Source organism: Lethenteron reissneri, chromosome 54 (assembly GCF_015708825.2).
Source record: "Lethenteron reissneri isolate LAM-NWPU_2019-01 chromosome 54, ASM1570882v1, whole genome shotgun sequence".
Classification (NCBI taxonomy): domain Eukaryota; kingdom Metazoa; phylum Chordata; class Hyperoartia; order Petromyzontiformes; family Petromyzontidae; genus Lethenteron; species Lethenteron reissneri.
Genome location: NC_083832.1, coordinates 2716350 through 2740657, shown reverse-complemented (window position 1 = coordinate 2740657; position 24308 = coordinate 2716350). Strand labels below are relative to the sequence as shown.

At 49.7% G+C, this 24308-nt stretch overlaps 1 protein-coding gene across 1 annotated transcript; it reads left to right on the top strand.

Annotated features, from left to right (window-relative positions):
• The first annotated feature begins 2405 nt into the window (after positions 1-2405).
• On the top strand, positions 2406-24226 carry TRMT61B (tRNA methyltransferase 61B). Its single transcript, XM_061574248.1, has 10 exons — positions 2406-2647; positions 3832-4242; positions 7225-7735; positions 10056-10225; positions 12574-12676; positions 15024-15217; positions 15677-15768; positions 16769-16944; positions 17805-17879; positions 24074-24226. The coding sequence occupies exons 2-10, from the start codon at positions 3934-3936 to the stop codon at positions 24109-24111; spliced, it is 1668 nt and encodes a 555-aa protein (XP_061430232.1). The 5' UTR covers positions 2406-2647; positions 3832-3933; the 3' UTR covers positions 24112-24226.
• The last annotated feature ends 82 nt before the right edge of the window (positions 24227-24308 follow it).

Below are 24308 nucleotides of genomic sequence, written 5' to 3'. Positions count from 1 at the left end.
TGAACTGGTGTCCCGCGCGCGTCGCTCTCTCCGCTCTCTCCCGCTCCCGCGCACCGCTGGCAGACGGGTGCGCTAGGAGCCCGTCCCGAGACGTGGCCACGCTTCCAGACCTTCCTCACTGACCCTGAGTCCCTTCCGGCTTTTCCTTATAACCCCTTCCCGCATCACCCAGACCCCGCCTCTCGCCACACCCCCTCACAAACTCTGTAGATGGTTCTAGATTTGAAGCTTTCGTGACTGCAAGGATTCACACTCTTAGGTTTTTTTCGGTAAAGTCACGTAGGTAAAAATTAAGAATCTAAAAGAAATAATAATAGAAATAAAATAATAAATCACGACGTTTCGGAGGCAACACAAGTCTCCGTCATCAGGTGGTAGATGGTACCCCACTAGCACCCTTGGGCTCCGCCCTTGAACTTTAACCTCGATAGTTCCTGTTACCCGATTGGCTTAGAGGCTGAGGCGGTGACGCCCACCCCACCGATCGGCATTACACAGGTGCAAACGCAGTCGACCGGTTGTGCACGCTGAGACCGGAGGTGCTGCAAGGGAGACGTGAGATGGTTGATGGGCCGACAGGCGCTAGCCTGGCGACAGCTTAAAGAGACGCATGAGAGGTCTCGGATAATTAGCAGAGGAATGTATATAAGGGCGTGTGCGTGAGCGGAGCGGGGGAGTTGTTGCCGGGGACCAAGTGTGAAGACATCTCGCCGCAGCCGCCAAAGGAACCTCAACCCTTACGCTGTCGCCGGGCGGGTGATGGTGATCCCCTCACCCGGGACAGACTGGTGAGCAGGTCTGAGGGAGCGTGAGGGCAGCGGTGGAGGTGTAGAGTTGATGTGTGCGGAGACGCTGTGTGCGGAGACGCTGTGTGTGAGACGCTGTGTGTGAGACGCTGTGTGTGAGACGCTGTGTGTGAGACGCTGTGTGAGGAGACGCTGTGTGTGAGACGCTGTGTGTGAGACGCTGTGTGCGGAGACGCTATGTGCGGAGACGGTGTGTGTGAGACGCTGTGTGTGAGACGCTGTGTGTGAGACGCTGTGCGGAGACGCTGTGTGCGAAGGCACTGTGTGTGAGACGCTGTGTGTGGAAACGCTGTGTGCGGAGACGCTGTGTGCGGAGACGCTGTGTGTGAGACGCTGTGTGCGGAGACGTTGTGTGCGGAGACGCTGTGTGCGGAGCTGCTGAGCGCAGGATAAGGGAGGCGGAAGGTAGATAAGAGTAGGGAGAAGTTAACCATAAGTGACCGTATAGTTATAGGAGTGCCTACAACTGGTGCAAGAATAGGTGAATAAAGTGTAAGTAGGTGACTTGTTGCGTGTCGGTATGAGTAACTTTTGAAGACACGACACATGTGACACACAAAGTAGCTATGCTCGATTTCAGTGTCACATATATACATATTATACACTACATCTATATATATAAAATCGTGAATCTGTCTGTCTGTGTGTGTGTCTGTGTGTCGCCGGACCATACGCACTTTCATTGGACGGCGGTTGCCCCTGTCAACGGGTAGCGACCCCTTCGCCGCTTTCATTGGACGGCGGTTGCCCCTGACAACGGGTAGCGACGCCTTCGCGGCGGGGTGGACGCCATTTTTTATTCCCGTTAAAAATAGGCGCACGCATTAACACAAAGTTTCACGTCCTCTTCACTCCCCCCCCACCACAATGTGTGCAATTACTATTATAGGGTCGGTCGATTATTAAATTATAGCGATTAGACAGTATTATTGTAGCGCGGGGGGGGGGGGGAACGGCACCCGTACCCAGCCTCAACCGGGTGGGAAAATCAGGCGAGGCCGGAGGCTCTGCACGGTGCTAGGCCTCGACACCCACCACGCGACTCTCAGGTAAATTCATCAAAGTTACACGTCCTCTTCACTCCACCGCCACCCCAATGTGTGCAATTACTATTATAGGGTCGGTAAATCATAAAATTATAGCAATTACACAGTATTATTGTATCGCGGGGGATCGGCGCGCCTCACTAAAACCCTACAACGGATCGGCGCGCCTCACTAAAACCCTACAACGGATCGGCGCGCCTCACACAAACCCTACAACGGATCGGCACGCCTCACTAAAACCCTACAGCGGATCGGCGCGCCTCACACAAATCCTACAACGGATCGGCGCGCCTCGCTAAAACCCTACAGCGGATCGGCGCGCCTCACACAAATCCTACAACGGATCGGCGCGCCTCACTAAAACCCTACAACGGATCGGCGCGCCTCACTAAAACCCTACAACGGATCGGCGCCTCACTAAAACCCTACAACGGATCGGCGCGCCTCACTAAAACCCTACAGCGGATCGGCGCGCCTCACACAAATCCTACAACGGAAGCGTAACGCATTGTAGTGTCGTGGTTAGCGCGCCACGCTACGAACCCGGCGACCCGAGTTCCATTTCCGCTCACGGCCACCACCGGTGACGATTATTTGAACCCGTCCTGGGCCTCCCCTAGGTCGACTCAGCCTCAAAACGAGTAACTGCTGTGGCGTATGAACATCGCCACTGGGGAGACAAAGGCGGCCTGGCGTCGTGGATCCAAGACCCGGGCGAAGCCGGGTAGTACAGCTAGTACAATGATAATACTGCGCTCATATACATAAACCCATGTAGTCTTCGAGATTGGAGTGGTAAGTACGATACAGTAAATAGTCACTTTTTAATGTTTATTTTGTCCATTTGTATGTTAATGTCTGACAATTTCATAAAGTAAAGAATAAAAAAACATATAACACCTAAAAACATAATCTATTTTAAATAATTATTTAGTGATTAATTATCCAGAGTTTTTTGAAAATCTGGCGTCCCCTCCCTCCTGAATAATTAATCGATAATCGACTAAACGCGTGATGTTGATTTTAAATGTGGAAGGAAAAACCGGAGGACATGGAGAAAAATCCACGCGACCACAGGGAGAGAGACACACTGCGAACTCCACATATACAGCAGCAGGCGTCAGGGTCGGGATTGAACCCACGACCTCCTGTATACCAGGCGAGGTAGTTAACATCTCTACAGAGAGAGACACGCAAACTCCAAATATACAGCAGGCGTCAGGGTCGGGATTGAACCCACGACCTCCTGTATACCAGGCGAGGTAGTTAACATCTCTACAGAGAGAGACACGCAAACTCTAAATATACAGCAGGCGTCAGGGTCGGGATTGAACCCACGACCTCCTGTATACCAGGCGAGGTAGTTAACATCTCTACAGAGAGAGACACGCAAACTCCACATATACAGCTGGCGTCAGGGTCGGGATTGAACCCACGACCTCCTGTATACCAGGCGAGGTAGTTAACATCTCTACAGAGAGAGACACGCAAACTACAAATAAACAGCAGGCGTCAGGGTCGGGATCGAACCTACGTCCTCCCGTATACCAGGCGAGGAAGTTAACATCTCTTAGCCACCGCGACGCCCTCTATCTCACACAGATACACCGTCCCAGAAGGCATGTGACGGCCTCAAGGTGCACCTAGCCTGGCACGAAAGGGGCCGTGGCCATCACGGCCGCAGGAACAGCCCACGGGAGACGAATCGCCATCGATTCCAGAATCGCGACAGCGAATCGCTCACACCGAACGCCTGGGAATCGAGAGTCGACGCCGTCGAGCGATGACGTCACGCAACGTGCGACGGCCACTCGAACCGCCAAATGACGTCACCGGGGACCTCGAACTTCTGAGACGCGAGGGGAGGGTCCGCGTCAAACCGCGCGTCTGGGCTCAGGCACCAACGCAAGTTGCGTGCGCGCGCCCGTTGCCTCTCTCGCACTCTCTCGAGCGGGTGCCGCGCGTTCTTTACTCTGCAGTGACAACCTTTTAGCGGCACAGCGCGGACGGATTCAGCCGCAACTCTCCCGTCGTTACCGCGCCCGCTCGCCCTTGGAGGGGGGCGGAGGGGGGGGTTGGGGATGAGCTGGGGGGGCGCAGCCCGCGCGGCACTCGCCTCCGCTCCGCTTCGCCCGCAGCTCGGCGCGCTCGCCGTGACGCCACGTGGGGGGCTCGCGGGGTCGCGCGCCCTTGCAGCGTCACGTGGGCTGTTGGCGCGCGCCCCGGCCGTGACGTCACGTGGTGAGCTCGCGGGGTCGCGCGCCCTTGCAGCGTCACGTGGGCTACTGGCGCGCGCCCCGGCCGTGACGTCACGTGGGCTCGCCACCCGTGCGGGCTCGGACCCTGGCGACAGCGAAGGAGGCGGGGCGAGTGACGTCACAGAGCCACAGGTGAGACGTGACGTCACCTGTCCACACCCCCCCCCCCCCCGCCTCTAACGATAATTTTCAAGTTTCATTTCAAGTTTCATTTATTAGGTGTAGCCCTGTGAGCCATGCGGCTCTTGAGTCGGGTGCAACCGCAACAAACAAAATATGAACAGAGAACATCTTAAAGCGACGACGCGCAACAGAAACATCCTGGAAAAAACAGCAAATAATGGCAGATTTAGAGGCGTTTAACCTCTTAAAGCTGTTCGGTCTAAGGTCACGTTGCGGATGGACATTTACAATTTTCAGTGACAGTTTATGAAAAAGTTTTAGGGTCATTTGCATATTTGCAACATAATAATTGTGGTAAGGGAGAGATTTTGACTTAAAACTTTCGTGACTGCAGGAATTCATATTCTATATTCTTAGGTTTTTTCGGTAAAGTCACGTAGGTAAAACATCAAAATTAATAAAAATAAAATAAAACAAAAATCACGACGTTTCGGAGGCAACACAAGTCTCCGTCATCAGGTGATGTTTTACCTACGTGACTTTACCGAAAAAACCTAAGAATATGAATCCTTGCAGTCACGAAAGCTTCAAATCTAGAATTAATTCATATTCTATGGTTATTTCGGTAAAATCACTTTTTAATCGGTAAAATCACTTTTTAATAACTTTATTTTTATTTTTCATTATTATTTTTTTATATCTACGTGACTTTACCGAAAGAACCATAGAATAAGGGAGACGATGTTACGGCTGTTGGCTGCGAGTACAGATCATTGGCGACAGCCCCAACATTTGATACGCTTACAATTACAAGTGCAAATCTACAGCCCTTTGGCGATTCACTCCGTTATGAGGGCCGCTCATGGGGGTTTTTCACCATATTTCACCACGGCTGCTCTGTGTGGGTCGATTAAGGCGAGGAGCATAGAAGTACAGTACAATGATGAATCCTGCTGCACTGTCGTCCTTTTGGCATGGTAGGCACAGGGCAGTGAGACGCTGCATGAAGATCGAATAAAAATGTGTCAATAACGAGTTGAATGCTATAGATTCATACCTGTCAACCCCTTATCAGTGCCCTACCTTATTACGGACCAATTCAGAACTTATTGGTCACTCCGTGTCCTTATAAATCTCAACGTTCATCCGACAAAGTCCCGTCACAGGGGAGAAACACAAACAAATAGACATTTCTTAGCCCGTATTGAAACAGCTGGACGCCGTATGGACCTGAAAACTCAATTTCCCTGTACAAGAATACGGCGAAGAACTGTATGGGTTGACAGGTTTGTAGATTTAGAAGGAAAAACTAATTTAAAGTCACGGTTATTCCGACTAATAACGTAGCCTCGTTCTAGATTTGAAGCTTTCGCGACTGCAAAGATTCATATTCTTAGGTTTTTTCGGTTAAGTCACGTAAGTAAAACATAAAAAAAAATTATTTTTATTTTATTTTTATGTTTTACTAACGTAGCCTCGTGTTACAACGCGCGGTGCATGACGGGAGCCGGTACTCGGGGCCACGTCACAGTGCGCGGTGCATGCTGGAGGCCTGGCTGTGTGAAGCCGTTGAAGCTCTGCACCAAGGCATGGTGATTTCACACTCCGCTGGTGGTGATGTTTATCTACTGGGCCTGGCAGGTGGTTTAAAAAAAACATTAATTCCAACTGAGGTTGAAAGCGTTAATACGGTGTTGTTCACCGCAAGGCCACTGCGGGGCCACTGGTGGCCTCTAGTGCGGCCCCTGACCTGCGGCCCCCACCGACAATACACAAAGAGTGAAAACACCCCCCCCCCCCCATTGTCATCATCATCGTGCTGCTGTCAAACCCAACAAAGGTTTCAAATGTGTGGTGGCCCTCACCACACTACCGATGATGTCTTATTGGCGAAAGTGGCCCCCCCTTCTGAAAATTAGTGAAGAACACTGCCATTAATGTATTCCCTCTGTTAGTCTATCTCTGTCCGTCTGTAGCGGTAAGTCTCGATGACTCTTTATCGGTCCAATATGAAGGTATATTGCTGTGATTTGAAGTGACTTGCCCTTCAGGAAACAGGGCCAGATTGATCAAATGATTGTCTAAAACTGCACTAAATATAAAAGCCAGCTTCTCGCGCATTAACAGACAATGTTACATCCTTTGGCTGCCACTCCACCAGCATGCTTGACCATCAGCAATCATCTCTTCAAGATGTTCCTTAACAACTCCCAATAAAGTGGGTATCATGAACCCAACAATCACACCTCCGATTAGCACGGTTGGCTACGTACGGTGCGAAAGAAGTTCAACATACATATAATTAGCAGAAGATCTATTGAGTGGTATGTCATAAATAGTTTTCTTCCAGAATGACCAATTTCTCCCACACGCACCCCGTAAAAAATATAATTTATGACAGAATATCACAATGCAGGACCCTCCTACATGTGTGTCTTGGTGATTCATTCAGGTGTTGCTGCATAAACTTCGTGCATTTGTTATAGGCCAGGCGTGTTCAAACTTTAATTCCATAAGTATTTTCAGAATCACTACATCTGTGCTACAGTCCTCACACCTCAGACCTGCACCTCCACAACACATTACAACACAGTCGATATGGTGACCAAGACCATTCACTAAATGATGTCACGCACTCACATAAACGAATTAACTTAAGCACTGTCATTTAATTTCAGAGCCACGGTGGTACTTTTTTTTATATGTCCTCAGGTTTTTCCCTCCACGTTTAAAAAAACATGCGTTTAAGAGTATTGGGCTGCTATAAATGTCCACGTGATAAGCCACTTTGTTGAGCTCTCATTTGTGGTAGCCAGGTCGCTTCTGAAAAAGAGCTCTCGAGCTCAGTGGGCCTTACGTGGTAAAATAAAATATTCTTCATAGTTTAATGGTACGATTAAGGGACACGAGTTCATGGGCCAGATTTTGCCTCTTAAGAGCCCTGTTGTTGCAGGTGTAGATGATGGCGTTTCCACTGCCCCTTGTTCCCAGGTCGCGGATGCTGCCTCCTCACCCCTTGTCCGGCGTGGCACTTGGCGCCGTTCCCTGTCCCCAGCCGCACGCCTTGCCACCCTCCTGGGTCCCCAGAGCCTCAGCCCTGATGCGGAGTCCGCGGGGCAGGAGGCACAGGGGCAAGGCAGCCATCCGTCGAATGAAACGCAACCTGACGCCAGCGTCAAAGGCGTGGACGAGGACACGCAACACGGTGCCCGACATACGGACGACGAATCGCGACCCAACGTCGCACACGCGGCCAAGGAGATGGAGCCCAGCAGCGCGCACGCGGCCGAGGAAATGGCCGCTTTGCGAAATGGCCCCTGTGTCAAACCCCATCCCAAAGAGCCAACGATGGGCGGTGAGGGTCGTGAAGGGGCATGCGCGGCGCGTGACGATCGGCCGCTCGGCTCTGCGGAGCGGTGCCTTGGGGTCGGGGACCTGGTGCTGGTGGAGAACCGCAAGGGGAACGTCGTCAAGATGCAGAAGATGCTCAAGTTGAAGGAGGGTGAGTCCCAGCGTGTAGCCGAGTGCGATGTCCTTATGTTGGGAGGATGTGTGTGTGCATGCGTGTGTCAGAGGTCACAACCGGGTACCCGATACCCGTACCCTACCCGATACACGGCTACCCGTATCCGGCCGGGTACGGGTACCCGTTTGCGACCCTGGTGTGGCCGGGTACGGGTACGGGTAGACCGTGAGTAACCGTTTGTCACTCATTTCCCAACGTCTTGTCTCTTCTCACAATTCAAGTTCTTAGAATCAACCCACCCGCGCCTGCAACATGGCTTCATCCCAGAGGTCGCAATCAGGTACCTGATACCCGTACCCTACCCGTACCCGACCAGGTACGGGTAGGGTACGGGTACGGCCGGGTACGGGTACGGGTACCCGTTTGCGACCCTGGTGCGGCCGGGTACGGGTAAGGGTAAGGAATCAAAACCCGTTTGCGACCTCTGGTGTGCGTGCGCATGTGTGCTGAGTGATGTAAGTGGGGAGCGGTAGTGTAGCGGTTAGCGCGCTGCGCTACGAATCCGGCAATCCGAGTTCGATTCCCGCTCATGGCCAACACCAGTGACGATGATCTGAACTGGCCCTGGGCCTCCTCTAGGTTGATTCAGCCTCAAATAAGAACCTGGTGAGGCGTCTAAAACATCACCGCTCGGCAAATAAAGGCAGTTGGGGCGTGGTGCTGGCCACCCACCCCCTCGTGCAGTACCGTTCCGGCCTTCATTGGTGCTTGCTAACAGCACTTGACCCTACAGTCTGTTCAGACTATATGGGGGATGTTTATTTTGTTGAGTGACATCTGTATCAGCAGTAAGGCCTGCTAAACAAATGCTGCTGTGCAGTGTGTGGATGGAGGTGGACTTTTTCAATGTCAAGCATAAAATCACTGTACAATGAATGGGTAGAGTAGTTTATTTAATGCGCACGGGGATATTTCTCTCTGTGATAATTTTGTGGAAACCTGGCTTGTGTTGAATGTTTGTTTTTGCAGGCGCTGAGTGACTGTGTGTTGTGAGCGTTGAGTAGGCACGTAGACCCAAGATACTTGAGAACGGCTTTTTGTGTTTAGTTTCTTGTCCTTCCCCCATGCCCCAGATTAGCACGGTTGGCTACGTACGGTGCGAAAGAAGTTCAACATACATACACCTTCCTTTTTTTCTTCTGCCTATGGCTGACTGCCTCTGTTAAATATGCCCACTGTTTCTGTACAGCATCTTGAGATCCTGTTGCATTTAGATATTATTCAAATCCAAAGTGTGTCTTATGTAATGATTCATCAGTTCATTTAGCTTTATTTTTAAGCTCATGATAAATGCATATGCTCGTGCACATAACAATCATTCATTATAAAGTATTTTCGAATTGATGGCGATCTAAATCACAACACTTTATGAATAATATTGGTCGTGAAAGCCTACTTGTTAAATACACGTAATAATCAGTTTACAATTTATCCAAAATCTATGCACATGTAATGAAAATTTTGCCTTTAGGCCAACGAATTGAATAACATATAACTAATAAAACACACCGTACAAGACAAACAATATAAATGAGACAAAAAATAATCGATTCTTGAATGGAATCGAGACCCCCCAAATCATTACATTACATTGAACCGCAGGTTGAGTGAATCTCTCTTGTGAGCGATGAGTGAACGTGCCGTGAATGGACTGATTTGTGCGTTGTAGGTCTTAGACGTCGGATTGTGAGCGTTGCTATCGTTTGCCGGGGGCCGAGACTAACTTGGGAGTGGCAGCCAAAGGAGGAAAAGCACTCAGTGGGTTTTGTTTACTGCTGAGATGAAGAGATGAAATCATCTCTTGTGCAGATGCTCGGTGGATCGCTACATCGCAGGACAATTAGAGATGGTGACAGCTTCGGGAGGCCTTCACCCAGCAGTGGATAGGTCATAGCTGCTGCTGATAAGATGATGTCAATGCTGTGCAAGTTGTGAGTGTTGTGTGCATGTAATTTTCCTCCTCCAAACACTGGTCATTGACGAGCATAGAGAGTATCAGGAATTGTGCTGCTTCTGTGGACGATTCCAATGTTGAAATATTTCCGTGCTCGGAATCACCAGGAGAAACCCGTTCCCTCGAATGGAGATGCAGGAATCGTCGTTGACATGAATGGGGAACGGCATCATCTGTGGACGATTCCGTGAAGCGCCATTAATCTCAATGTAAATTCCCACATTTCCATTCAAATGAATGGGAGTTGTAGCAGCGGCTACGCATGTACGTACAGTACGTTTAACTTATTTCGCACCGTACGTAGCCAACCGTGCCAATCGGAGTTGCGTGTTCTGCTGGCAGGCAAGTGCCTGCATACGATGTGGGGTTCTCTACAGCACAACGACCTCGTGGGCCGCTGGCCCGGCGTGGCTGTGAAGGCGTCTGACGGCGCACTGTTCGTGGTGCGGCGTCCGTCTCTCTACGAGTTCACGCTGTTCATGTCGCGAACGGCCACCATCGCCTACCCCAAGGTGGGATTTTGCGCACGCTCGCCCGTTCACGCTTGCCCACTCACTCCGTTATGCCATGTCTCATATTTGCTTATCGATAAGCATGGTTGCCGTGATATAAGTTCAATCAATCTTCATTTTAAGTGCCAATATCGCCTTCAATTAAGTAGGCATTGCCGCGCATTATAACAGAACGGAATGGTACAGGAGGCATACAGCAATAGGAATTTTTCAGATGTTCATCTGCGGCCGTCTGGAACGCTCTTCCTTCCAATATTCGGAAGTCACTGGAGCTATGCATCTCGATTGAAAACTCATTTCTTGAGAAATGCTTTCCGTGTTTATAGTTTGTTGTCCTTCCGCCGCACCTCCGATCAGTGCGGTTAGCTACGTATGGTGCGAAAGAAGTTCAACATACATACGAATGAAAAAAAGAAACCCATCGCACCTTCAGCGGCGAACACCGACTGAGCAAAGTAGATTGCAATCATGCGTAATGAATAGTGTAGGAACGGCGAGTAGAAAATTCAAATTCATTAAATAAATGAAAAGTAAAGTTGTCACGATGCGATTTAATTGTTGACGATGTGATAATTATCGCGACATCAGTTTCCCATTCCTTTGTAATTGTATCTTGCTCTTGTGTTGTACTTGATCACTTTTCTGTATTTCATGTACATATAAATATTACATAATGTCTACAAGTAGATTGCAATAAGTATTCTAAATGTTGCTACTTTTACAATCTATAGCAGACACGGACAGCCAATAGACGGTGAAAGAGACACAGTCACAGACTCGGAAAAACACCGAGCGAAACAGAGATGGACACGCAGTCAGACAGAGAGGATCATGGCAGATAGATTGAGGGACATGACAGACAGAGAGGGACATGGCAAGAGACAGAGAGCCACTGGCCACTTCATCAGAAGCAGTGCTGATGCACATTGCAATCAAAACCTTTGCCTTCTAGCACGTACGCTTAAGAAGCTGTAAAACCGCCACCGCAACGCCCTTGCTGTCAATTCCATAGCTACACATACATTTTTACTGGTTGGAACCTCCTGGTTACACCAGCCCACAGGGGATTATTGTGTCCGTCTGTCCGTCGTGCAGGGAGGGGCTGGTTGGGGAGGGAGCGGCTGGGTGGGGAGGGAAGGTGGGTGGGGAGGGTGGGGCTGGGTGGGGGGTGGGAGGGGTGGGGCTGGGTGGGGAGGGGCTGGTCACCTCGTGGTGCTCTTATAAAACTCAACGTTTAACCTACTCACGCCGGCTTGTGCCCGCCCTCACAGTCGGGCATATTTGTGGAATACACCACGACTCCGTTGACCCTGGCCTTTGACCGAGCAACCCAACGTTCCTACCAGCTCCCTCCGCAGGAATGTGTTTGTAATTGAATTCAGAGGCAGTAACGTTTGGCGACTGTGCGAGACAGATCAAATATTGGGGGACCCCACCTGACCGATTGCCGCACCCCCTGAGCTGATAATGTCGTTACTACGCTATTGCAAATGGCTGTACATGTACACATCTTCTGACATAGCAATGATGATGGCAGTGGTGATCACGCTGATGACGACAATGATGGTAAATCGCTGTCTATGGTGCTGACGTTAGGAAAAAACGCCACTTTTTTCTCATTTTCTTGCTGTGGATTTCACACCTGATGATGATTGCTTGTGTTGCAGTCGAAACGTCGTGAGCATTTTATTGTTTTATAGTTTTATTATTTTATTATTTCCCTTCTACGTGACTTTACCGAAAGAACCAAGAATATAAAATGATGGTAATGACCCGAGCGAAGGAAATGGTGGTGATGGTTATGATGGCAGCGATATAAACCAGTAAAAACGATGGGTGTAGCAACGATACTAATATTGATGGGAGACAATGTCAATTGGTGGTGTCTATTATTTAGTTGTCATTGGTGATATAACAGACCGTACAAAATCTAACGGCGTAATGCGTGACCCACAAATACGAAGGAGACATCACAGCGACACACTCCGCTACTGCTGACGCGGTTGTCCGGCTTGACCTACCTGAATGTGAAATTGTAGATATTGTCTCTACGTCAACATCAGCCGTACGAAAGAAGAAGATTGAAAAGGAATAATAATAATCTAGAAAAATAATAAGATAGTAAAAAATAAAGTTACATTATTTTTCTAAAAGACCCAAAGAGTATGAATTCCTGCAGTCACGAAAGCTTTAAGTTAAGATTGGTGATAATGAAGACCAAGATAGTAAGCATGATGATGGTCATGATGATGGTTATGATGATGGTTGTGATGATGGTTATGATGATGGTTGTGATGATGGTTATGATGATGGTCATGATGATGGTTATGATGATGGTTATGATGCAGGATGTGAGTGCCATGCTCATGCACCTTGACCTGAGGCCGGGCGACGTGGTGCTGGAGGCCGGGTCAGGGAGTGGAGCCATGACGCTGATGCTGTCCGGTGCAGGTGACCCCCCCCCCCCCCCCCCCCGCTGCACCGTTTGCATCACCCACGTTTACCACGCCACATTTCACCATGCCGCGCTTCACCATGGGACACTTCACCGTGCCCCCGGGGGTCGGCAACCAAAATAACAAGAAGAGACATTTTTTTCCAATTCGGTAAAAAAAAAAACTCAATATTTCAAAAGAGCTGCAATGCATGTGAATGCGAGACGGTGATCCTTAATAAATAACGTCACGAAAACAGTCCTTAATGAGCCACAGGTTGGTGACCCCTACCCATGGCAAACTGGACTTCCATGGTAAACTTGACTTCCATGGTTAACTGGACTTCCATGGTTAACTGGAATTCCATGGTAAACTGGACTTCCATGGTAAACTGGACTTCCATGGTAAATTGGGCTTCCATGGTCAACTGGGCTTCAATGGTCAACTGGACTTCCACGGACAGGGGCCGGCAAACAAAATAACAAGAAGAGCCATTTTTTTTATTCAGTAAAAAAACAACAACTCTATTTCAAGAGCCACAACGCAGTCTCCGGAGCCACAGGTCTTGCCGACCCCTGACCATTCCACACTTTACAATGCTGCATGAACAAAATTGACTTTTCTTCACGTAGCCTTTATCAAACCGTTTGGGGTAAGTTCTTTTGGCAAGCGCCTATTAATACCTGCACAGCGTACAATGTGGTGGTGTGGCCAGCGCCAGGTCTGGGTCTTATTGCCCTTCCTCAGTGCCGATGTTTTGTACATTGTATCAGGTAGTCGTATGAGGCTGACTCGACCTAGAGGAGGCCCATATCACGGATTGGATATCCATGGATTGTATGTTGAACTTCTTTCGCACCGTACTTAGCCATCCGGGCTAATCGGAGGCGCGGGGGAAGATACAACAAACTAAACAAAGCAGTTCTAAAGAAATTAGTTTTCCATCTTTAAGAAATGAGATTTCAATCTAAGAAATTCGTTTTCAATTAGATTCGACTCGCAACCGCATGATGTGCATATCCGTCACTGTGACCATCTTAGCTGCACTAATCAGGTACTAGAGGGAAATATTTTTTACCTGGCTATAGCACGGTGCTTCTAATTTTAGTCCGCTTCTGTCACAGCTGACAGAACAGTTTCTGACTTGAAACCCCACCTAATTTACTCCTGGTATAAGCACAACCGTTTATTATAAACCTTGCTGACAAGTGCGCCCACCTCCGTTGCGTTTACGGCCAGCTGCCGCAATGCACTGCGCGTTGGTAACGAGGGCCCCCCTCTCTCACCATGTCAGTCGTGGGGGGGGAGGCGGTTGTTGAACTAAACTTCATGCTGGTCAGTGCGGGGGTGTCTACACCAGGGACAGCCTTTTTTAGGGCCTAGTCTCAACCAGTGGTGTTGATCATGCTGGTCAGTGCTGGGGTTGGCGAAGGGAATGAAATGCCCTAGGACCAGTTCAGTTATCGCTCACCACTGATGTTGGACGTGACTGGGAATCGAACTCACGTCGCCGGGGTTTTTAGGGCATAGCGTCGACCATCACGCTGTAGCTCCACCACCAAAAAATGAAATATTTAAAAATGCTTTTTTTAAAAACACGCTTTGAAGAAATGTACCGTACGAGTAATGTTAGAACTCCATGACTCCAGGAAGTGGCCCCGAAGCTTGCCATAACATAAGGGCCCGTGGTGATTTACAGCCAACGTGAGTTGAGCGTGGACAATTATTCCCGTAAAAAAGATTGTTTAAAAATATATTTTTTTAATTTTAATGATAGAATATAGTCTTATGACATACCTATACCAAGTTTGGAAGATGGTTGAAATTGAGTTACAAGATTTGAGGATACGACAACAGACAGGGTGAGTTAAATAAAAGCGTGTAAAATGTTTAAAAATATATATTACATTTTTTAAATGATTAAACATAGTCTTGTCATCAGTATAACATAGCTATACCAATTTGCAGTCGATACGACATTGGGAAGACGGTTGAAATTGAGTTACAAGATTTAAGGATACGATAACAGACAGCGAGTTAAATAAAAGCGTGTAAAATGTTTAAAAATATATATAACAATTTTTTATGATAGAACATAGTCTTGTCATCAGTATGACACAAGTGTACCAAGTTTGCAGTCGATAGCACATTGGGAAGTGGGTTAAAATTGAGTTACAAGATTTTTTGAGGACACGACAACAGACGGAGTGAGTTAAATAAAAGCGTGTAATAATAAAAGCGCACTACGAGCTGCACACGCGAACCTCGCAGCCCGTCGCTGTCACAACGCCTCCCATCGCCCACCACCGTCGGCCTCTTATCCCCACACCTCTCTCGCTCTCACCCCCTCTTCCCCACCACAGTGTGGGAGCCGGGCCACGTGGTGTCATGCGACGTGCGCGGGGACCACCTGCACGTGGCTCAGAAGAATGTGGCGTCGTGGCGCTCTGCGTGGGCTCAGGCGCGTGGCCTCGACTCGTGGCCACGGAACATCTCCTTCCTGAAGGCGGACGTGCTGCGTGACACGCACCTCACCCAGCAGTACACGTACGACGCGGTACGCACTTAACCCGGTAGTACATGTGTGACGTGTGGTGATGTTGGTGTCGATGATAGTGCTACGGTTAGCGTGCTGCGCTACGAACCCGGCGTCCCAAGTTCGATTCCCGCTCATGGCCAACACCTGTGATGCGATTATCTGAACTTGTCCTTCGCCTCCCCTGGTGTGATGTGTAAACATCACCACTAGGGAGACAAAGGCGTCCCGGCGTGGTGCTGGCCACCCACCCCCTTGTGTGCCGTGCCAGCCTTCATAGGTGCTCGCTAACAGCACTTGCCCCGACAGACTTGTCAAGGCTATACGGGCGGGATCTTTGTCTTTATTGATAATGTGCTGAAGGCGAAGTAGTAATTACGGTGATGTTAACAGGTTTGTTTGGATTTGATCGTGATGATGGTGGTGATGTAGTGATTGCGGTGATGGTAAACAGGTGATGTGGGTGTGGTGATGCCGCAGGTGGTTCTGGATATGCTCAACGTTCACTTGGCTGTGTCATGTGTGCTGCCTGCGCTCAAGCCCGGGGGAGTGATCATGATCTACGTGGCCAAGTGAGAGACGCACTCCACAGGAAGCATTTCCACACTGCTCCGCACACGGCTGACGTGGCATTCTTCAGAGAGGACGCTTGAAAAGTCTGCTCCGTGTTACATGCTGTCTCGCGTGAATTTTAAGCTTCATTAAAATCGAAGGAAATGTTTGTTGCATTCGCGTAAAGTGACTTGCGTAATTGTGACTTTGAGGAGCATCGTCATAGCATTTGACGCCACACTTTGGAACAAATTCCGTGCCCGTTAAATGCTACCTTACAACATGAACTGGTCCTGGGCATCCCACTCCCTTCGCCAACGCCCACACTGACCAGCACCATGTATGGTTTAACACCCCCCCCCACGACTGACATGGTGAGAGAGGGGGGCCCTCATTACAACGCGCAGTGCATTGTGGTAGCTGGCCGTAAACGCAACGGAGGTGGGCGCACATGTCAACAAGGTTTATAATAAACGGTTGTGCTCATACCAGGAGTAAATTAGGTTGGGTTTCAAGTCAGAAATTGTTCTGTCACTGATACGGCTTTCAGCTGTGACAGGAGCGCACTAAAATTTGAAACTCCATGCTATAGCCAGGTCAATAATATTCCCCTCTAGTACCTGATTAGTGCGGCTAAGATGCTCACAGTGACGGATATTGCTTGTGGGACATTTCGAAGTGATGGGTTTCACGTGGTCGCGAGCCGTATCAACTTGAAACCTCATTTCTTCTATTTAAATCTTAATGTATTAAAGATTGAAATCTCATTTCTTTAGAACTGATCTTTGTGCGTTTAGTTTCTGGTCCTTTCCCCCGCACCTCCGATTCGCGCGGTTGGCGACATACGGCGCAAAAGAAGTTCAACATACACACGTACACACACAGAGCCCCACACTCTTGTGCGCTACATTTGCGTCGGCCACAACGCGCGCCACTTCAGTGGCAGACGGGTATCTGCGCAGTGCCGATGCGGGCGCGCTCAGGACCACCCGCCCCACGCGTGCACGTGCGCTTGTGCAGCATCACGCAGGCCGTGGATGTGGCGGCCACCGTTCGGGCGGAGCGGCTGCCGGTGAGCTTCGAGCTCGTGCTGGAGGTGTCCCACCGAAGCTGGGTCATCATTCCCGCGCTGCACAGAGACGGCAGCCCCTACACGAGACCCACGCGGGTCGGCGAACCGTACGAGGGGGACGGAGGTTAGTGTGGTGCGGCGAGGCCTCAACACCGCCCAGCCCACGGTAGCTGGGTCTGTGCCACGATCTGTCACTGAGCCTTGACCACACTGCTCATGGCACCCGAGCTTTGCTAATGATCTCCTCAGCCAGCCTTCACCACGCTACCCACGGAAACTGTAGAGGCGTTCCCACGGACGCACTCGGAGACGGAGGTAAGTTATGGGATTTCGCCAAGGGTTTATTAAAGACTTCACAAATACACACAAGGGTGCACAACTCCCAGGGGCTAGGGGTCCTACACTGAGTCCTGGTCCCTGCCCGGCTAGCTCCGGTCTCTCTCTCTCGTGTCGGATCGGGGACTCTGCCGACTCCACCGACCGGAGAGAGAGCACCTCTATCGGCTACCACCGGCTTCTCCCCAGACTACTCGAACCCTCTCTACCCCTGGTTCCCTCTTCGCCCTTCGTACTCTACCCGTTCCCACAGTGACCCCGCTTTGGTCACGGGGTCTCCCTTAAATACTCTAGGAGACATGACATGACGTCATCGCACTGGACGGCACACACGACGTCACGTCCCCATATTACTCCTCTACACACTGCTCATGGCACCCGGGCTTTGCTAATGATCTCCTCAGCCAGCCTTCACAACGCTACCCACGGAAACTGTCATCCCATGGCTTGTCGGTGAACCTTCACACCACCCACAGTAGCTGGCTCTGTGTCACGATCTGTCGCTGAGCCTTCACCACTGGATTTAAGCAGAGGAATTGAGGGTGGCTGTGTCCACGGTGGGATGCGATGACTTGTGTTTTGCCCAGGAGGTCGCGAGGATTTTGTTGCGACAGTAACCCTTCTCCCCACCCACGTGTTTTTAAACAGGGTTTGAGAAGCCATCGATGCAGAACGCCCGGCCATTCGTCTGTCGGCCAAACTCGGAGCAGTACGGCCACACAGGTGGGGGATGGAGGGGGGGGGGGGTACGTGTGGCGTGGCACGGCGTTTGTTGGCTCGGCGGTGTTTTCGCGGGTGGGTGGTGGACGCCGCCGTGCCGTTGTGGGCGGTGTGTATTAAGGGTAGGCGATCACGTCTGGTGCGGAGGCTCGCGTGATTTGGCATTGGCAATACTTCATTGCACGTGAGTTCTTAACCATTTGTCCCATCCCGAGGCGGTCTGCAAGTTGCTGGGTGCGGTGTCCCGTTCGCCGCCGAATGTCAGAACGTGCAAGCGGTTCGGCGTTAGTTTCATTTAGAGAGGCGTAGCGCCGTTGTTTTTAAAGACATTGCACTCACCGCAGACAACTGTAGTGACACGACCGAACTCTACGATAGCTGGCGCCAAACTGTGCCACACGCCCTCCCACATGACCTTGTGGGAGCCTCGGTACGTCTTCCGACCCGAAGACCTACCTAATTAAATTATTTCCTTTTGATTTTTTTCTTCCGATTCCGTTAGTCAACTGAGAAGATGGATTCTGGCTTAGCAGTAATTGGAAGGATTTGATAAACCATTTCGGGTCTTAATTGATTGTGTTCACGCTTACGGTGACTTTCAGACCGCATTCCATTCTCTTCTTCTCCCCCCTCCTCTTTTCCGAACATAGATGGACTCGTCCATCTGGCCAACTGCCAAAACGCTGTCCGTGGTGCTGACGTTAGGAAAAACCGCCACTTTTTTAAAATTTTCTTGCTGTGGATTTCACACCTGATGATGCTTGCTTGTGTTGCAGTCGAAACGTCGTGAGAATTTTATTGTTTAATATTTTATTATTTTATTATTTCCCTTCTACGTGACTTTACCGAAAGAACCAAGAATATTAATCCCTGCAGTCACGAAAGCTTTAAATCACAAAATAATATTGACTGTTAGGAAACGCAAGTGTGCTCGGACAGCAGGACGCGTCGTCATTGGCGTGGACGATGATCGGTGGTCGAGACTAAAGGAAGAGCGGTTTCCAAATAAGGGAAACGCGACCAGGAGAGGACATCCACCACGGAGACGAAGCAATGGAATCAGTTTGTGTGCTGGAGCTTGGGGAGTTGTTGCGTCGTAGGACCTTGAGGGGTGAAAACGGCTTGGAGAGATCTTTATCCAGCAACTAGCTGTACTACCCGGCTTCGCCCGGGACTTGTATCCACCACGGCCGGCCGCCTTTGTCTCCCCAGTGGCGATGTTAATACGCCACACCAGTTACTCGTTTTGCGGCTGAGTCCCTCCCTCACCACTCTCCCTCCCTCACCACTCTCCCTCCCTCACCACTCTCCCTCCCTCACCACTCACGCACGGCCGCCTTTGTCTCCCCAGTGGCGATGTTAATACACCACACCAGTTACTCGTTTGAGGCTGAGTCGACCTAGGGGAGGTTCAAATAATCGTCACCGGTGGTGGCCGTGAGCGGGAATGGAACTCGGTTCGCCGGGTTTGTAGCGCAGCGTAGCGTTAACCACTACACCCACCGCTCCTCACACACCACACACGCACAGACACACACACAGACACACACACAGACACACGCAGACACACACAGACAGACACACACACACAGACACACAGACAGCACGCTAACCACTACACTACCGCTCCCCACACACCACACACACAGACACACACACAGACACACACACACAGACACACACACACAGACACACAGACACAGACAGCACGCTAAGCACTACACTACCGTTCCCCCTACACAACACACGCGCGCGCGTCCATAGGTACACATACACGCGCTTGCTGCAGACACACACGACTGTCAGGGTGCGTACGGCAGTAAACGACTGAAAAAAGAAAGCGGCAATGCTGCGCGAGGAACGCCTTAGACCTGCAACACATTTGTGTAATGCGAGCGTAAACACACAAACACATACAAACACATACACACACATACATACACACACATACACACAAACACATACACACAGACATACACATACACACAAACACATACACACACATACATACAAACATGCATACAGACACACAGACATACACAAACATATACACACATACACATGACCCGGCTTCGCCCGGGACTTGGATCCACCACGCCCGGCCGCCTTTGTCTCCCCAGTGCCGATGTTAATACGCCACACCAGTTACTCGTTTGAGGCTGAGTCGACCTAGGGGAGGTTCAAATAATCGTCACCGGTGGTGGCCGTGAGCGGGAATCGAACTCGGTTCGCCGGGTTGGTAGCGCAGCGTAGCGTTAAGCACTACACCCACCGCTCCTCACACACCACACACGCACAGACACACACACAGACACACACGCAGACACACGCAGACACACACAGACAGACACAGACAGACACACACACACAGACACACAGACAGCACGCTAAGCACTACACTACCGCTCCCCACACACCACACACAGACACACACACAGACACACACACACAGACACAGACAGCACGCTAAGCACTACACTACCGTTCCCCCTACACAACACACGCGCGCGCGTCCATAGGTACACATACACGCGCTTGCTGCAGACACACACGACTTTCAGGGTGCGCACGGCAGTAAACGACTGCAATAATAAAGCGGCAATGCTGCGCGAGGAACGCCTTAGACCTGCAAGACATTTGTGTAATGCGAGCGTAAACACACAAACACATACAAACACATACACACACACACATACACACAAACACATACACACATACACACACATACATACACACAGACATACACACAGACATACACATACACACAAACACACACATACATACACACAAACACATACACAATACACACAGACATACATGCAGACACACAGAGACACACATAACACACATACATACACACACATACATACACAGAAACACATACACACATACATACACACACATACATACACACAAACACATACACACACGTACATACACACATACAGACACACAGACATAGACATAAACACATACAAAAAAACCCACATACATACACACACAGACATACACACAAACACATACATACACACATGCATACAGACACACAGACATACACATAAACACATACACATGACCCGGCTTCGCCCGGGACTTGGATCTACCACGCCCGGCCGCCTTTGTCTCCCAAGTGCCGATGTTAATACGCCACACCAGTTACTCGTTTGAGGCTGAGTGGACCTAGGGGAGGTTCAAATAATCGTCACCGGTGGTGGCCGTGAGCGGGAATGGAACTCGGTTCGCCGGGTTGGTAGCGCAGCGTAGCGTTAAGTACTACACCCACCGCTCCTCACACACCACACACGCACAGACACACACACAGACACACACACAGACACACGCAGACACACACAGACAGACACACACACACAGACACACAGACAGCACGCTAACCACTACACTACCGCTCCCCACACACCACACACGCACACACACAGACACACACACAGACACACGCAGACACACACAGACAGACACACACACACAGACACAGACAGCACGCTAAGCACTACACTACCGTTCCCCCTACACAACACACGCGCGCGCGTCCATAGGTACACATACACGCGCTTGCTGCAGACACACACGACTTTCAGGGTGCGTAAGGCAGTAAACGACTGAAAAAACAAAGCGGCAATGCTGTGCGAGGAACGCCTTAGACCAGCAACACATTTGTGTAATGCGAGCGTAAACACACAAACACATACAAACACATACATACACATACACACAAACACATACACACACATACACACACATACATACACACAGACATACACATACACACAAACACACACATACATGCACACAAACACATACACAATACACACACACATACATGCAGACACAGACAGACACATAACACACATACATACACACACATACATACACAAAAACACATACACACACATACATAGACACACACATACATACACACAAACACATGCACACACGTACATACACACATACATAGAGACACGCAGACATACACATAAAGACATAAAAAAACCCACATACATACACACACATACACACAAACACATACATACACATACATACACACATACATAGAGACACACAGACATACACATAAACACAAACACACATACACATGACCCGGCTTCGCCCGGGACTTGGATCCACGATGCCCCGCCGCCTTTGTCTCCCCAGTGACGATGTTCACACACGACAGCAGTTACGCGTTTGAGGCTGAGTGGACCTAGGGGAGGGCCAGGTCCGTTTCAAACAATCGTCAGCGGTGGTGGGCGTGAGTTGGAATCGAACTGGGGTCGCTCAAGCAGCTTAATGACTGTTTGTACAAAGAACATATAAAGAATCGATTATAATAACCAGGCTACAGTCCACATTATAGACTGCCAGTACACGCAGTCAGCTTCATAAGCAGGCTAGAGTGTACATGATAGAGTGGCAGTACGCTCACCGAGCTTAATAAGCAGGCTACACAGTGTACATGATAGACTGGCAGTACGCTCACCCAGCTTAATGAGTATTTGTACAGTGAACATTAAAGTAATCGATTGTTGGCGCGTTGGGTTTAAAAGTAATATTAATAGCACACATTGTGGTGGGGGTGTAGTGAAGAGTAGGAAAAACTTTGATGAATTTACCTCAGAGTGGCGTGGTGGGTGTCGAGGCCTAGTAGCGTGCAAAGCCTGCGGCCTCGCCTAAAATTGTCGGCTTGGAAGAGGCAGGGTACGGGTGGCGTTCCTTCCCCCCCCCTCAGCGCTCCAACAATACTGTGTAATGGCTATTATTTAATTAAATACGGCGCTTATGAAAGTGGCGAAGGCGTGGCTAGCCGTTGGCAGGGGCAACCGCCGTCCAATGAAACTGCAGCCCTTGGCGAAGGCGTCGCTAGCCGTTGCCAGGTCCAATGAAAGCGGCGAAGGCGTGGCTAGCCGTTGCCAGGGGCAACCGCCGTCCAATGAAAGTGCGTATGGGCCGAAATACACACACACACACACAGACAGACAGACATGAACGATTTTATATATATAGATGAATAGATCATGGTCGATGATGATGAGGTGTCAGACTCCCATCTTGCCAGGCGATGAGGTAATCAACAGCAGTACAATCTAGCGAATTACTTCTAGATTTGAAGCTTTCGTGACTGCAAGGATTCATATTCTTAGGTTTTTTCGGTAAAGTCACATAGGTAAAAACGTGACTTTACCGAAAAAACCTAAGAATAGCGAATTACTACTGCAAATAACGTGTGCTACGTGACTGTATATTGTGTATGAGTGTATATCATATGCACGTGTATTTATCTCTGTTTGAAACTTTTAAGTGTTGTGCATGTGTGCAAGTATTGCTGTGTTTACATGTGCTGTGAGTTCAACTGAGTCGCAGACGTACTCCTTGGAGGCAACACATTTATTGACTGCCCCTCCACCAGATAGCAACCAATGGTGGTGGACCACCAGGCTAACTACACTAAATCACACTGGGAGTAGCTACAACGGACAGGACCCCAGCTCGGGTCCAGGTCCACGTGTTGGAGAGTCTGTAGGACGTAGAACGTAGATCCTTCAGGATAACAACAGCAACGTTGAACCCCGGTCCCTCTGGGGACTTGGCTTCTATCCCCTGTGGCGTGGCTGGCCCCACCCTTGGCCACAACCACCTCCAATCTAGCAGGATCTCGCCTGGCACGTGACCACCCCTAGCCCACACGTGGGGCCCCTGTGTTGATTTTACCGGTCACGTGTCCTTTGGGGTCAACCAGAGTGCAATGGCCCTTAGTAACCCCATTCCCATGGCCGGCACTCTCACACCCCATCCTGTAGGGGTCGGCACTGCACGCAGAGCGTGGTGCCATCCAGCACTGTCAATCCGTGCTCACCGAGACCCTCTAGGACCGGTACTGCACCCCCATAAATGTGCTGTCCACGATGTCAACACATCGCACGCCGTGCCTCAAGAGCCGGCATCACACAGTGACATCCGCGATGTCACTACACATGTACAACCCCATGACCGACAAGGCATGGAAAGTTTTTTTGACAAGAGCCCATTGAGAGGAGTCTGCTCTTATTCAAGAGAGGTTTGTGTGGAGTAGATAGGGTGGTGATCTCGATTTGCAGGTTCATGTCATTTTCATTTCTGTATCGTATATTTTGTTAAGGCGAATTGAAATTATAACGTGTGGATTGTATCTTGTTTTTTCACAGCTTTCCTCATCAAGCTGCGAAAGATACTGCCTGAATAACCGCGTGATGATTCCTTCAACCAGCGGTGGATTGACACAGGGTTGCGAATTATTCTTACCGAATTTATGATGCAAATTCCTTTGCCTGAACGACATTAATAAATATTTTGTATTACGACGTTTGTGAAATGTGTGCTTTGTGTGTGACGTTCTGAGCTGATACGGCATTGCCCAAGTGTTTTGAGCTTGCAACACAC